Here is a 16,968-nt window from a genome sequence, read left to right on the forward strand (position 1 = left end):
TGTTTCCATTAAGCATATATTCTCTGACTCTGTGGGCATTATTATCCGATTCCGGGTTAAAATGAACACATCTACTGAGAGTTAATGTTGATATATTCCGTGAGATTAGATTGTCCTGCTACTGAGCACAAGCTCGTGAGGCTCCGCCACACTATCACTCTAAAAAGAGATGTGTTAAAAAACAACACACAGTATGTGTTGATGGTATCTTGACACATGTTGTGTAGATTTTTAACACTCAGTGTGTGTTAAAATGTAACTCTGGATACACTCTAAAAAGATAATTGTTAAAAAACAACACATTATGTGTTGATGGTATTTTGAATGTGTGCACAAAATGTGTGTTAAAATGTAACTCTGGATAGAATAGCACTGGGTGGAGGGCAGTTTGTTGTTATTGAAAAAAAGTATATTTTATATGATATCCCATAAAATGCTCTAAAATAAATTAAACAATACATTAAAATAAATAAATAAAATCTTAATTCATGAAAACTTAAAGGTTAACGGGTGTTTTTTTGCAGCCAATCACATCATGCCTCTTTTTCAATGTCTTTTTCAAATGCTGCTTTCACTTGTTATTAATAACCAGATTAACTTTATTTCTGTCAGACGTCTACAGAAGCTCTTATTGAGAATTAACAGGTTTTGGTGTTGACGATTCATTTAATGCTTCATTTAAAGTCACCAGAATCGTGATTAGTGTCAGCTTTATTTGGGCTCTTGACCCTTGACTCTTTAACATTCATTTTTTTCTGAGTGCTGTATTTGTGTATTCATTTTACACCTTTAAAGCAGCAGGAATAACCATGAGAAAAATATGATCATATGATAACATTATCATCATGTAGTTTTGCTAAGCTCAGCAAGAGTTTAAAATCTGAAAGATGAGTTTAATATCGAGAAGATGACTTTTTAAAGGTTTAGCAAGGTCAGCATATTGCAGTTTGTTTTTAAATATGTTCTGCATACAGAATCTCATAGTATATGGTATCAAACAGACATCAAGAATCGGCACATGAATCTCAAAAATGGTGACAAAAGAAAAGCTTCATGCCGCAATGCATGCTGGGTGCCACTATAGTACAAATCTCATCCATGACTCCCAGCATGCATTGCAGCATGAAGTTTTTCGTTTGTCACCATTGTTGAGAATCATGATGTCTGTGTTTGACTAGTTTCTGCTGCAGCTCGAAACTTCCTGAATTTTTTTCTTTTATAAAACATTCTGTACTGCTGGACATCGTGAAGTAATTCCACAAGACCGTTAAAATCAACAGTTCATAAATAAAAATAAATGCACAATATCCATATTCTCAAAAATGTGATCAGATCAATACTTGCTGATTATGACATAATCAGGAAACATCTGATTATATTTTATTTTGCCATAACAAATGTATTTTAATAAATACAGTTAAAGCAGCCAGAGAAAAACTATAAAAAAGAGTCAAGGGCTCAAATAAAGGAGCCATTAATCACGATTCTGGTGACTTCAAATTAAACATTCAGTGAAACATCAACATCTAAAACTCTGTTAATTCTCAATAAGAGCTTGTCTATGTAGATCAGGGATGGGCAAACTCTGTCCTGGAGGGCCACTGTCCTGCAGAGTTTAGCTCCAACCCTGATAAACTCTCCTGTCTGTATCTTTCTAGTAATCTTGAAGACATTGATTAGCTGGTTCAGGTGTGTTTGATTAGGGTCCCAGATAGACAGCAACCCTCAAAATAATGTTAATGTGTCAATGTTACCTGTTTTGAATCAACATCTCTTTTGCTCCAGCAATTAATGTTGATTTTTTTTTTTTTTTTTTTTCATCCATAAATCAATGGTAATGGCGTTGAGTCAATGTTACAATGTGATGTTGGTTCAACATCATGTTTGCACTCTCAGAAAATTAAACACAACTATTACAACTGACTTAAAGCCACACAGCCTGAAATCAACTGCAAATAAAATACAATAAATCTCTCAAAATCTCAGCATAAGTTTTTTTTTTTTTTTTTTTTTTTTTTGAGAATTAACAGAGGTTTAGTAGTTGATGTTTTAAAATGTTTGGTCACCATTGTTGTGATCAGTGTTTGCTTTAGTTTAGTTTGACTCTTAGCTTTTATGTGAGTGTGTGATCTTTGCAACAGTGTGTCCTGAAACGCATAATTTATTGCAAAGAAAGCCAGAAACAAAGATAATCATTTGAAATAGTTTTGAGCATCATAGTTCAATAATTTTATCACTGACCAAAAGTGGTAATTTATTATTAAAAAGTGATATTCACAAACAGTACTTTCTTGCCACAGATCAGACATTCTACTCTATTCAGATAGTTCTACTCTTGGTTTTTATGAGTTTAAAAGTTGGTTGGTCTCTTGGTTTTTATGAGAGTTCTTTGTAAAAGTGTTTACCAAAACATAATTTGTTGCAAAGATAGCCAGAACCAAAGATAATCAGGTGAAACAGTTTCAGCATAATTAGAAGTAGAATAGTTTTGTTATTTTCCGCCTCAACAAAAGTGGTTATTGTTTTCTTGCAATAGATCAAACATTCAGAATTTAGATTTTTAAATACATAGTAGTTTTTTTCTTTTTTAGACACACAGACATAAAGAATCGGCATATGAATCTCAACAATGGTGACATGCTTCATGCCAATGCATGCTGGTTTTATTCTATGGTGGCTCCCAACATGCATTGCAGCATGAAGCATATCACCATTGTTGAGATTCATATGCTGATTCTTGATGTCTGGATGTGTATCTAAATATATATATATTTTTTTTAATGTATTTTAAAAATCTAAATTCAGAATGTCTGATCTGTGGCAAGAAAGTACTGTTTGTGAATATCACTTTTTAATAATAAATTACCACTTTTGGTCAGTGGTAAACTTATTGAACTATGATGTTCAAAACTATTTCAACTGATTATCTTTGTTTCTGGCTTTCTTTGCAATAAATTATGTGTTTCAGGACGCACTGTTGCAAAGATCACACACTCACATAAAAGCTAAGAGTCAAACTAAACTAAAGTGAATACTGATCACCATAATGGTGACCAAACATTTTCAATAAAACAACATCTAAACCTCTGTTAATTGACAAAAATACCTTCTGCTGAGATCTCGAGAGATTTATTGTCTTTTCCAGTTGATTTCAGGCTGTGTGGCTTTAAGTCAGTTGTGATTGTTGTGTTTCATTTTCTTAGAGTGCAAACATGATGTTGAACCAACATCACATTGTAACAATGATTCAACGCCATTACCATTGATTTATGGATGAAATCTTAAAAAAATTCTACATTAATTGTGGGAGCAAAAGTGATGTTGAGTCAAAAAAGTACACATTAACATTGATTAACATTATTTTGATGGTTGCTGTCTATCTGGGACCCTAATCAAACACACCTGAACCAGCTAATCAATGTCTTCAGGATTACTAGAAAGCTACAGACAGGAGAGTTTATCAGGGTTGGAGCTAAACTCTGCAGGACAGTGGCCCTCCAGGACAGAGTTTGCCCATCCCTGATGTAGATTCATGATGTCTAAACCATCCAAATGTTCCAACAAACTCTTTATTAAACGTCACTGGACTACATAAACACAAGTTAACAAAACGTTTCAGTGTTCATCCAAACACTCAGTTGTAAAAACACAGGAAGTAACTCTGGCAAATACACACCGACTACAGTCACATGTGACACATATCTGACACAAGTTGTGTAACTATAACACATTAGTGTGTAAAAGGTTCAACATACTTCTGTGTAAGAGGAATAACACATTAGTTGTGTTAAAGGTAACACAAAATGTGTTGTCCTTATAAACACAGAGATGTGTTAATAAACAAAACAGGTTGTGTTAAATTTGACACAACATGTGTTGTCCCTGAGCACACACACTACATGTGTTAAAATCTACACAACATGGTTTAAAATCTACACAACATGTGTTGTCCCTGAGCACACACACTACATGTGTTAAAATCTACATAACATGTGTTAAAATCTACACAACATGTGTCATTTTTAACATATCTCTTTTTACAGGTTGTGTTGTTTTCAACTCATAATTTTATAAGAGCGTGCCGACACTCACCATCACTGTGGATTATATGCAGTGTTTACTGTGTTCTCAAGCAAACAGGCCAGTGTTATTTGTCAGTTGTTACATTTTAATTTAATTCATAGTGCAAACTCTGTTAACTGTTATTTCTTCATGAACTTTTGTCAAAAGCAGCATTATCAGTTAGGGGTTGAAGCGTGAATAACTGAATAATGTCCAGTACAGTGAGTCTGTCCAGTCATTGAGCTTGAAACATTGTCTTGTACTTTGTGTGCACATGCATTCTGTACTCGACTATTGATTAAGCGGTTAATATTTTTGCATCTGCCCCTTTCGCTTTATTTTTAAAATGACACAATTTGTGTGTTAAAATGACTGACACACACACATTTATTGTGTTAAATTTGACACAACATCCCAGCCAGCACAGCCATGTGGGGCCCAAATGGGTCTGACCTGGGCTATCTAACTGGGACCCAGCCAGTTTTGCACCCAGTTTCCATGTAGGCCCCACATGGGTTTGCCCAGATGAAATGAACACTGCTTAGTGAGCACACTACAGGCTGTTTAATGTAACACTTAATCAGTGTTGGAGGTAATGAGATAATTAAGTGATTGAATCATGATTTTGTATTAGTGAAGAACACCTGCTGTTAACAAGCATAATCACTGAAGGAAAGAGAAACACAAGAACAACTTCCAGCCACAACCTTGGATGAAATCAACTGAAGATAAAATACATTAAATCTCTCAAGATCTGATTAAACAACTCCACAAACAGCATTACCAGCTTCACTTATTAGTAACCAGACTGACTTTATTTCTGTCAGACGTCTTCAGAAATTCTTATTGAGAATTAACAGAGGTTAAGATGTTGATTATTTATTTGAAAGTAATAGTTTGGTTTGATGTTACCATTATGGCGATCCGTGTGTGCTTTAGTCGGGCTCTTGACTTTTTAACATTAGTTTTTCTCTGGCAGCTGTGTCTGTTTGTTATGGCGAGAACAGCAAGAGAAAATGTAGTCAGATGCTTTAAGCTGATTGATGATAAGAATATAATCATCATGTAGTGGCTTAACTCACTGATATTATGTGTGAGGTTTATACAGGTAGTATGGTATTCACTTTGTTTTATTGTTGTGATTCTACAGTAAGAGAATAATAGAATTTAATCAGAATATCAAACGATTTATAACACACCATTTGCATATTTTGGGCTTCTGTGAGCTTTACTCGCACACAGACATCAAGAATCAGCATATGAATCTCAACAATGGTGACATGCTTCATGCTGCAATGCATTCTGGGAGCCATGGATAAGTTTTGTATGATGCTCCCAGAATGCATTGCACCATGAAGCATGTCACCACTGTTGAGATTCATATGCTGATTCTTGATGTCTGTGTGCGAGTAAAACTCACAGGAACCCAAAATATGCAAATGATGTGTTAAAAATCGTTTGATGTTCTGATTAAATTCTTTTAATCTGTTGCTGTAGAATCACAACAATAAAACAGAATGAATAACATACTACCCTTATAAACCTCACACATAACATTAGTGAGTTAAGCCACTACATGATGATGATTATATTTTTATCATCAATCAGCTTACAGCATCTGATTATATTTTCTCTTGCTGTTCTCGCCATAACAAACAGACACAGCTGCCTGAGAAAAACTAATGTTAAAAAGTCAAGAGCCTGACTAAAGCACACACTGATCGCCACAATGGTAACATCAAATCAAACTATTACTTTCAAATAAGTAATCAACATCTAAGCCTCTTCTTAATTCTTAATACAAACTTCTGTAGACGTCTGACAGAAATAAAGTCAGTCTGGTTACTAATAAGTGAAGCTGGTAATGCTGTCTGTGGAGTTGTTTAATCAGATCTTGAGAGATGTAATGTATTTTATCTTCAGTTGATTTCATCCAAGGTTGTGGCTGGAAGTTGTTCTTGTGTTTCTCTTTCCTTCAGTGATAATTTACAGCAGGTGTTGATCAATAATGCACAATCATTATTCAATCACTTAATTACCTCATTACCTCCAACACTGATTAAGTGTTACATTAAACAGCCTGTAGTATGCACACTAAGCAGTGTTCATTTCATCTGGGCAAACCCATGTGGGGCCTACATGGAAACTGGGTGCAAAACTGGCTGGGTCCCAGTTAGATAACCCAGGTCAAACCCATTTGGGCCCCACATGGCTGTGCTGGCTGGGATGTGTTGTCCCTGAGCACACTCACAACATGTGTTAAAACTGACACAACATGTGTCATGTGTACACGTGTATTTTGAGCTAAACTATAACTAATTAGTGAAATCAGCTGACTGAGTTCATTGGTGGAATAAACATGGCAGGACTTTTACTTTCTGACCCCTTTACACTTCTTCATAATAGGTGCCCTTTAAAACTTTTTTAATCCCCCCTTTTTTAAAAAAAATTTAATGCCAATGTTCTCTTACTCCCCTCATTGTTCATGATCTTCTCAGCTGGTCAATACTCTGGTGAACTAAAGCAGTGCTGCTTTGATGGGATGAGGGATAATAAACTCGGCTACACCTGTGAACGAAGAGCCACGTATATTGTAGATGGGCCAGAGTGTGTCCAGGCCTTCCTGCAATGCTGCAAAGAGATGAAAACACGCAAAAACATGAAGACAGAAGAAGAGGAGATGATTCTGGCTCGCAGTAAGTATTAACTGATAAATACAATTGTCACAATATTATTTGTCACATGGTTTATTATGTGCATATGTTCTGTTTTATTATGTTGCTTTTTGTCTTACATCCTGAGTAAATAGCCACTAATGCAGTACTGGGGAATATTTACTACTAGGGCTGGGCGATATATCGCATCACATTGTTATGCGCATCTCGTCAGTAAAGCCGGTTCCTTGATTAGTAGTAAATCACCATCACCTGCTTTCAGATGGAGCAGCATTTACTACAAAGAGCCGTAGTTAACTGACAAGCTGAGCCATATCGCATTAATATCGCGGAAGTATCGCCAGCGATAATTAATGCGATATGGCTCAGCTTGTCAGTTAACTACGGCTCTTTGTACACAGCAAAAACTCCAGTGTTAAATTAACACTCCTGGGAGTGTATATGAACACTCAAGAGTGTTGAAGTTAATGAGATAATTAAGTGATTAATTGAGTGATGATTGAGCATTATTGAAGACACCTGATGTTAACAAGCAGAATCACTGAAGGAGAAAATCACAAATTGTAAGCCACCGTTATGGCGATCATTGTTTGCTTTAGTTGGGCTCTTGACCCTTATATTATTAACTTTAGATTTTGATTGGCTGTTGTATCTGAGTTATAACTGCCAGATGAACAAAGAAAAAAAGTGATCTGATGGTGTTGGTTATATTATGACAATCATAATTTGAACTTTGTTTTTGATTTATGTTGTTGGTTACAGCATAACTGTGATTCTGCATAAATATCCAGAATTTTAGATATAATATAAAGGATTTCTTAACCCTTTAGGCGCCAAGGTTTTTTTGAAAAAATGCTGGATTTTGACATCACAATTTCAAAAGCTTGTGGCTTGAAAAGGCTTAAAGATAGAGATCTACTGTAAATTAGAAAAATGTTGGGGATGACTGAAAGTTTATGTGGGGTGTAAATATACTCATCTAATTTGCATATTATGATGTCATCAGGGGCGGCCCTCTTGAATTTCATAATATTTAGGAAATATAGTATATATATATATAACTTATTTGCATGTTTTATTATTATTATTTTTTTTAATCCTCATTCCAAATGATGAGAAAAGAGGAAACCAACAATAACAGGAGAAAGTACTAAATTATTACCATACTATATAGTAGTAAAACGCATGTGAACAGTAGCCTACTTATTGATCAGTTCATCAGTAATATTCAGGAAATAGTAGATATTGAATTGATGTTGGAATTTATTTACATTTTTTTTTTGTCTTTTTATCCTCATTCCAAATGATCGTAAAAGAGGAAACCAACAATAAAATAGGAGAAAGTACTAAATTATTACTATATTACAATACTTTAGTAGTAAAACACATGTGAACAGTAGCCTACTTTTTGATCAGTTCATCTATTTCTTCTACCCCTGCTGCCTTTACCTCTAGCAACAGCTCTCTCCTATGTACACTAAGGCCATGTGAGATATTATACCATATTAAGATCTACAGCCTGTTTTATTAAGTATGACGTCTTGTCACAATTTTGCGACTTTGGCGCTTAGAGGGTTAAAAGTTGTTTAAAAAAAAAAATCTTTCTTTTAGGCACACACAGACGTCAAGATTCAGTCAATGCATCTCAACAATGGTGACGAGCAGAATATTCAATTAGGAAAAGTAAATTACATAGATAATTCCTCCAGGACTGAGTTTGCCAGTGGTGTATAGTCTAGGGCAGTGGTTCCCAAACCTGTCCTGAAGGACCCCCAACACTGCACGTTTTCTTTGTCTCCCTAATCAAACACACTTGATTCAACTCATCAGCTCATTAACCCATGTGATAATGAGCTGATGAGTTGAATCAGGTGTGTTTGATTAGGGAGACAAAGAAAACGTGCAGTGTTGGGGGTCCTTCAGGACAGGTTTGGGAACCACTGGTCTAGGGGTCAGAAAGTAAAAGTCCTGTTTATTCCACCCATGAACTCAGCCAGCTGTTTTCACTAATTAGTTACATTTCCTGTCTGAAAAACTGCTAATTAGCAAATCCAGGTGATTGGAACAAAATACTGAAAAGGGCTTTTACTTTCTGAACCTGGACTTTACACATCTGGCCACATGTCAGCCAAGAGCAAAGAAATAAACCAGAACTGGACCTTATCGTAGCCAAAAAATCTGTGTATATTAAATAAGAAGTCATCTCAGCCTTAATAAGCCTGTTAACAAGCAGAATCACTGAAGGAAAGAAGAGAACAGAAAAAGAAATGAGCAGAAACACAAGAACTACAGCTGACATCAGACACAGTCTAAGATGAAATCAACTGAAGAGAAAAGAAGACATTAAATCTGTGAAGATCTCAGCAGAGGAGGATTAAACAACTCCACAAACAGCATTACCAGCTTCACTTATTACTAACCAGACTGACTTTATTTCTGTCAGACGTCTACAGAAGTTTTTATTGAGATTTAACAGAGGTTTAACTCTAATGTGTTTCATTTGAAATCACCATAATAGTGATTAGTGTTTCCATTAGTTGGGCTCTTAACTCTTATTATATCTTTTGTCTTTTTTGGCAGCTGTGGCAGTGTGTTTGTTAAACACATTTGCAGCAGCAAAGAAAGCTAAAGTGAAATGAGATCAGGTGATGATGGTTACCTGTTGATGGTTTTATAATCATCATGAAATAGTTTTTTTAATCTAGCTATTATGTTTTTTCACTAATATATTCACATCACAAACCCTGTATTACTGCAGCATGAGATCCAGCAATAGTATAACAATCACTTTAAATCTTTTAACAAACATGAGGTAAAAAAATTAATCTCGTTCACTGAAATCTCTCCCTCCACAGCAGCGCATGTGCAGCTCAGTGAACCGGCTAGCTCTGTGTTTCCAAATAATGATTAAATCTCAAGCCAATAGCCTTCGAGTATGAGATGTGATGGAGCATGTTGTGATTTTGTTAAATGTAGTGAACGAATACGCCCTTCACTGACTGTGAGCGAGTTGCTTTCGAGTCTGAACAAGAGAGAGAGAGATCTTCTTGTTCGTGAACGAAAAGAACTAGTTGTTTGAACGATAATGATGGCGAACAAATAGAGCTAGGTTTGTGTAGTTGGCATATTTGCATCAAATAAAGAAATGTACAATTTACCATTGTAATGAAAACGGTTTAATAACGCAAGCTGATGGTTAAATGTAACAAAGACAAATTAACAGTCATTTTTTACTTGGTTTGAGCTACGTGGGTGGGGGGCACTTGACTGTTTACTTGATTTAAATTTACACTTCTCTTTACCTGCTTTTCTATATATATTCTATATTTTTTTATATTTTGTTTGTGTGTTTTAGACTTAGTTTTGTGGTATTTTGCACTTTGAACAATTTACTTGACTACTGTACAGTACTGTAAGCACTGGTGTTTTTGTGTTCATTTTGTATTATCAAAAATGAATTCATTACGTTTTATTCATGCCATGCACTTCTCCAAAAACTGTAAAACAAACCAAAAAAGATGACAGTATTGGTTAGGTCTCATTTGCGTAACGTCAGCAAATAGCATTTCAGTTCGGGCTGTGAAGGGGCTTGTAATTGGTTGGATCTACTGAACGAATACGCCCATCACTGACCGAGATTGCTCTGTTTTGAGTCTGAATGAGAGAGATCTCGTTCGTGAACGAATTGAACAAACTGGTACAGTTCGTGAATTAAATGAATGAATACTGGGTAGATCGGTCATTTAGCATGTGATTCAATTTCATTCAAAGCGCAGTTATAGGTGTGCACATACGATTGTTTATATATTCATATCTAACATACAGAACATAACGACCAGAGGTGGAAAGAGTACTGAAAATTTGTACTCAAGTACAAGTACCGTTACATTGCTGAAATAATACTCAATTACAAGTAAAAGTACTGGTGTCAAAAAAGTACTTAAGTAAAAGTACAAATTACTCTTCTCAAAAACTACTCAGAGTACTAGTTACTAGTTACTTTTTAGTTGGCGATAATGTATTACCAATAAATATTCAACCAAATCATAGATTTATGTAGAAAATGGCTACTTTTAACACATTTTTACCTCATTGTCGAAGGACATTAATTAGTGGTCATGATACTGGAATTTCTAACTTCAATATGACACCTTGAAATATGTCAGTATTCAGTAGGCCTAGCCTATAATTTTTAATACCATCGGGAAAACTACCACATACTTAATATTTTAATATCTACATTTTTGTCCATCCATTTTGTCAATGCATTCATTATTCTCAAGCATCAAAAAGCACAACACTCATTGTAACAGTAATCTATTTGAATGGAAAAGTTTAATTCAAGTCTTCTGAAGAGACATGTCACTTTATACGGTGAGATTTTAATTTAGGCTTTTGTTTACATATTTAAACATTGATCAATAACCATTACAATAATCTAACTTAAATATGTACTCACTCAGTGTATTTTTCTTTACAATAGGGTAACGTTAACTGTTGCAATAGCTCACACACAGCACAAGGAAGCTTGATTTCAAACTGAATTTAATTTGCAAAAAAGACTAGATTTTTCATAACTTTTGACAACGTTTAATTCAAGAGCATGGAGAGATTGGAGCTGGACGTCATTTGAGTCTGCAGTGAGAACCACTTGGAGAGATTCGCGATTGCACATGATGACACAGTCCGAGAGCGCACACTCAATATCCGAGTCCAGTTCATTCGTATATGAGAGCTCGCGTCCAGTTTTCTGCGATCACATGAATGTGCCCTCGCGTTACAATATTGCACTCGTGACATTTGCCATTAAAATATGCCATAGCAACTTGCAGGTATTAATAAAATTATGTGTAATAGGCCTACCTGCAATCCCGCGCTGAGAGGAGGCGGGTGTGTCAAACTCGCTGTCGTTGAGATGAGAGAATGAGAACGTGCAGCTGGTATCGTATCAGTGTATTGGCCAAAATGAGTATTGACAGATTTTTCAGTATTGATATGTATCAAAATATAGATATTTTGACAATGTTTCTCCAAACTTTCAGTCCAGCCATTAATCACTCTGAGCTCCTCGCCTCCTTCACTTAAAACCTGCTGCGACTGCGGCAACTTTAATTCAGTCCAAATATCAGGGGTTTTATTGGTCCGTTTACGATCGAATATTTTTATTGGCTACCGAAATGCGGTCAAAGATTTGAATATCAATTCAAATTGTACTCAGTAACGAAATGTGATTTTACAAGTAGCGAAGTAGATTACTTAGTTTAATATGTACTTGAGTACAAGTAAAATTACAGATTAAAAAATATACTCAAAAAAGTACCCAAAAAAACTACTTAATTACAGTAACGTGAGTAGTTGTAATTCGTTATTTCCACCTCTGATAACGACACTCGGTTACTAACGTAACCTCGGTTCTCTCTAGAGAGGGAACGAGTGTTGCGTAAGTTTAGCTTACGCTACGGGAAAACTCCTTTTCTCAAGAATACTGAAGCAAGAAAATTATCCTTAATTTTTCACAATGTAAAACGCATTTGCTGCAGCAGGCAGACCTAGGCGAGGCAGCTCGCGTGCCTATTGGCTGCTCTGCAGCAACTGCTGCAACCTATCAGTGCATCTTGGCATGACTCCAGTGCCATTGGGAAGCCTTCCTACGTCATGACCCGCCAAAATGGGTATGGCTACAAGCCTATAAATACCCACCGCTGATGTTGCATGATGATTTCAGTCGAGTGAAGCGAAACCATAATGCAGCACAAGCACGGCAGCGTACGCAACACTCGTTCCCTCTCTCACTGTTAAAAAAAAACTGTGAAATTTACGGTAAAAAACCGGCAGCTGTTGTTGCCAGTATTTTACCGTAAAAAATAAGGTAGCAACCTTTTATGTTTTACAGGATTTAAATTTACGGGCAAAAAAACACAATGTAAAAAAAACCCTGTGAAATTTACGGTAAAAAACGTCAGCTTGGTTGCCAGTATTTTACCGTAAAAAATATGGTAGCAACCTTACTTTGAAAAAAAAAAAAAAAAAAAAAAAAAACCTTCAGCAGGATTTAAATGTGTGGTAAATAAAAACATCAGCTGGTTCCCAGTACTTTACCATAAAAAATACAGTAGGAACCTTTTAGTTTTCACGGGACAACCGTTATATTACATAAACCGATAAATGTTATCATTAAATTTCACTAAAGTATTAAAGTCTGCTTTATATCTTTGTAATATACTGATAACCATCATAATAACACAAGTGGTAAAAAAGAAAAGCACACGATGATTTAAGTATACCATTAGTTTTCTACAAACTGAGGCACATGTTAATATTAAGAAGGTGCACAGTGTCATACACACAAACACAAAACACCATCATGGTGACACACACATGACTCCAAATAATGCCATAAACATTCATTAAACAATATATGATGTAATATAAACCCCAAATGTATAAAACTGATAACAAAAACCAAGAAGAAACATAATTATTTAAATGAAATAGCATCAAATGTGAAGTGTCACACAGGGAATTCTGGGAATGTCCATTTAGAGAAACAACAGGAACAGAAAAAAGAGACGAGCAGAAACACAAGAACTACAACTGACTTCAGCCACAGCCTAAGATGAAATCAACTGAAGATAAAAAACATTAAATCTGTGAAGATCTCAGCAGAGGAGGATTAAACAACTCCACAAACAGCATTACCAGCTTCACTTATTACTAACCAGACTGACTTTATTTATGTCAGACGTCTACAGTTCTGTTTGAGAATTAACAGAGGTTTAGATGTTGATGATTTATTGTTTCATTTGAAGTCACCATGATGGAGATCAGTGACTGATTTAGTTGGGCTCTTGACCCTTGACTGTCTAACATTAGTTTTTCTCTGCCTGCTGTAATACTGTGTTTATAAGACATGTTGATTATGGCTAGGAAATCAGAAAGAAAATGAATCATGTGATGTTGGTTGTGTATCAGTGATGGCAATCACCATGTTTGATTCACTGAGCTCTTATAGAGTCTTATCTTTGATTATATGTGTTATTGATTTTACAGTATTGATTGTAGTAGCCCTATGATTCTACAGCATGTGATCCATCATTGCTGTGATAATCAGAAGAATTTTTATTGTGTACAATAAAGGTTTGAACTGCTGTATCTTTCAGACACACACAGACATCAAGAGTCAGCGTATGAATCTCAACAATGGTGATGATAATGATGATGGAGCCTCCAATCAAAACTCATCAGTATCTCCCAGCATGCATTGCAGCAGGAATACATTATGCTGAATTGCCTTAGTATTTTCTTTTATTATTACTGTATATCTGCTTTTATTTTTGATGTTGTTTTTGTTGCAGCTTTTTAGTAGCTTGTTTTGTGATGTTCAGAGTTTTATCTGATTATTGTGTTGATTGTCACCGTTGTTGAGATTCATACGCTGAATCTTGATGTCTGTGTTGGTTTAAATTAAGCAGTAGTTCAAAACCTCTTTTCTACACCATGTATTTTTAAAGTTCTTCAGATTATCTGTTGCTCGCTGCTGGCTTACATAGATATTATACTCAATAATATGAAATATTTATTTTTAATATTATAATTAATATTATCACTTTGCTCATAAAGTGAGAGATAAGACTCTTTATGAGATCAGTGAATCAGGCCACAATATGACGATTATGTCATCATTAACCTGCCATCATCACCTGGTCACATTTTCTCTCTGATTTTCATGCCATAATGTTTGTGTTATTGTTTGTGTAACTGTTACCACACAGTTAAGGCAGTCAGAGTAAATCTAAAGTTAAAAAGTCAAGGGTCAAGAGCCCAACTAAAGTAAACACTCATCTCCATAATGGTAACTTCAAACTTTATTATTTTCAATAAAACATCAACGTCTGAACCTCTGGTAATTCTCAATAATTAGATTACAGGAAACCACAGCTGGCAGGTTTTTATTTTTTATTTTTTATATAAAAGTTCAGTTCAATGTTCAATGCCATAAAACCTAAAATATTACTACCGTATTTTTTACAGTAAAGCACTTGCAAGCTGCTAGTTTTTTTACCGTAAACTTTAGTTCAGTGCCGTAAAAGCAAAAAAAATTCTACCGTATTTTTTACGGTAAAGTACTGGCAACCACAGCTGCCAGTTTTTTTCCGTAATATTTAGATCACTGCCGTAAAACCTAAAATATTACTACCATATTTTTTACGGTAAATCGCCTGCAACCAGCTGCCAGTTTTTTACCGTAAACTTTAGTTCAATGCCGTAAAACATAAATATTTATACCGTATTTTTTACGGTAAAGTACTGGCAACCAGCTGCCAGTTTTTCACCGTAATTTTTAGTTCGATGATGTAAAACTTTGTAAAATTAGTAAACATTTGCTACCGTATTTCTTACGGTAAGGTACGGTAAATGCAACGGTACGTTTTTTTTTTTACAGTGTACTTCCAAAATCCGTACATTTAACAGTATATTAATGTAAAATTACATGAAATGTCCCGTGAGAGCTATTACAGTTTTTCACTGTATATAGTAAGGGTACATACCGTTAAGGAATTAACTTTTTTTTTTGTTGCTTTTTTTACAGTTTTTTACTGTTAAAATTACGAACATTTTTTACAGTATAGAGAGAACCGAGGTTACGTTAGTAACCGAGTGTCATTCTCTTACAAGAGTACTCTCGTGTTGCGTAAGTTTAGCTTACGCTATGGGAACCTCATGCAAATAGCTGTGCGTGCAAAATTTCCAACACTAATGTCCCAAGGGCAGTGTGCCCGGGGCTCATATCAGTGGGATACACACAGAGCGGTAGACGGGGAAGACTCGGTAAACGTGATAGGTGCGCGCGCATATATATGGCAGTACCTCAACCTTATAACTGCATAAGCCCACAGGACGTTGCAGCATACCAACAGTCTAATCAAGCTGAGTTGGGTAGACAGTGTTAATATGATACATCAGACTGAGAAGAGCCTGGCCTGTAAGGCAGGCACTTCTAGGTTATAAAACCTTATAAATGTAGACAGCGAGGCCCAGCCTGCTGCCATACAAATATCATGAATTGACACCCCACTTGTCCATGCCCACGACGAGGCCATACCTCTAGTCGAGTGGGCCCTAACCCCCAAGGGACAATCCAGGCCCTTGGAGGCATAGGCTGACGCGATAGCATCCACTATCCATCTGGACAGGGTCTGTTTCGAGATGGCCAGCCCTTTGACGCGGCCACCGAACGAAACAAAAAGCTGCTCTGTCTGCCTATAGGCGGCAGAGCGTTGCACATAAATCCTTAAAGCCCTAACTGGGCAAAGGAGGTTAACCCCAGCCTCACTGTCGGACGCAGAAAGGGAAATAACTTGCGCTCTGAACGGAGTCGCAAGCACCTTCGGGACGTAACCATGCCTTGGTTTGAGGATAACTTTAGAGTCGTTAGGCCCAAATTCCAGGCACGTAGCGCTTACTGAGAGCGCGTGCAGATCGCCCACTCACTTTACTGAGGCTAGCGCCAGCAGAAAAGCGGTTTTGAAGGATAGGTACTTTAGTTCCACCGCATGTAATGGTTCGAATGGTTTACCTTTCATGGCCTCAAGGACCGTGGAAAGGTCCCACGCTGGAACCGAGGGTGGTCGAGGAGGGTTCAGCCTCCTAGCACCCCTGAGGAAACGGATTATGAGGTCGTTCTTTCCCAGTGACTGGCCGTTCGCGGGCTTTGCGAAAGCCGCTATAGCAGCCACATACACTTTGAGCGTGGATGGGGTTCTACCGCTGTCCAGCAGCTCTTGCAGGAAAGAAAGCACCACCTCTACCTCACCATCTAGTGGGTTTAAGTCATGAGCTGAGCACCATTCAGCGAACACTGACCATTTGGACGCATAGAGCCGTCTAGTAGACGGAGCTCTAGCCTGTGTGATCGTGTTCAGTACTCCCTCTGGGAGGTGAAATGGTGATGGTTGATCGCCCACACATGTAGGGCCCACAGCTCGGGGTACGGGTGCCAAACTGCATCCTGGGCCTGGGACAGCAGGTGACTGGGGGAAACGCATAGAGAGGGCGCTTGGGCCAATTTCGGGCCAGAATTTTCCCTTTCTTTTGAAAAGAACATTGGGCAGTGAGCGTTGGTCTGTGACGCGAACAGGTCTGCCTCTGCTTTGCCGAAAGTGTCCCAGATATTTTGCACCGTCATGGGATGTAGAGCCCATTCTCCTGGAGAGAGCTTGGCCCTGGATAG

At 36.8% G+C, this 16,968-nt stretch overlaps 1 protein-coding gene and 1 pseudogene across 4 annotated transcripts in view; one reads left to right on the top strand and one right to left on the bottom strand.

Moving 5' to 3' along the window:
* LOC311077822 (complement C3-like) overlaps positions 1-16,968 on the bottom strand; it is a 515,769-nt pseudogene that overhangs the window by 121,507 nt on the left and 377,294 nt on the right. The window lies entirely within an intron of this gene.
* LOC311077816 (complement C3-like) overlaps positions 1-16,968 on the top strand; it is a 277,870-nt gene that overhangs the window by 55,985 nt on the left and 204,917 nt on the right. For all 3 annotated transcript variants that reach the window (XR_014605002.1, XM_084106445.1, XM_084106446.1), the window contains one exon: positions 6,561-6,758. Coding sequence is in view for 2 of the 3 variants with exons in the window: in XM_084106445.1 (XP_083962571.1) it covers positions 6,561-6,758 (198 nt within the window). In the remaining variant the exon portion in view is untranslated. The remainder of the gene's footprint in view (positions 1-6,560; positions 6,759-16,968) is intronic.

The sequence above is a fragment of the Abramis brama genome (assembly GCF_963993115.1).
Source record: "Abramis brama genome assembly, chromosome: 2".
In the NCBI taxonomy this organism is placed as follows: Eukaryota; Metazoa; Chordata; class Actinopteri; order Cypriniformes; family Leuciscidae; genus Abramis; species Abramis brama.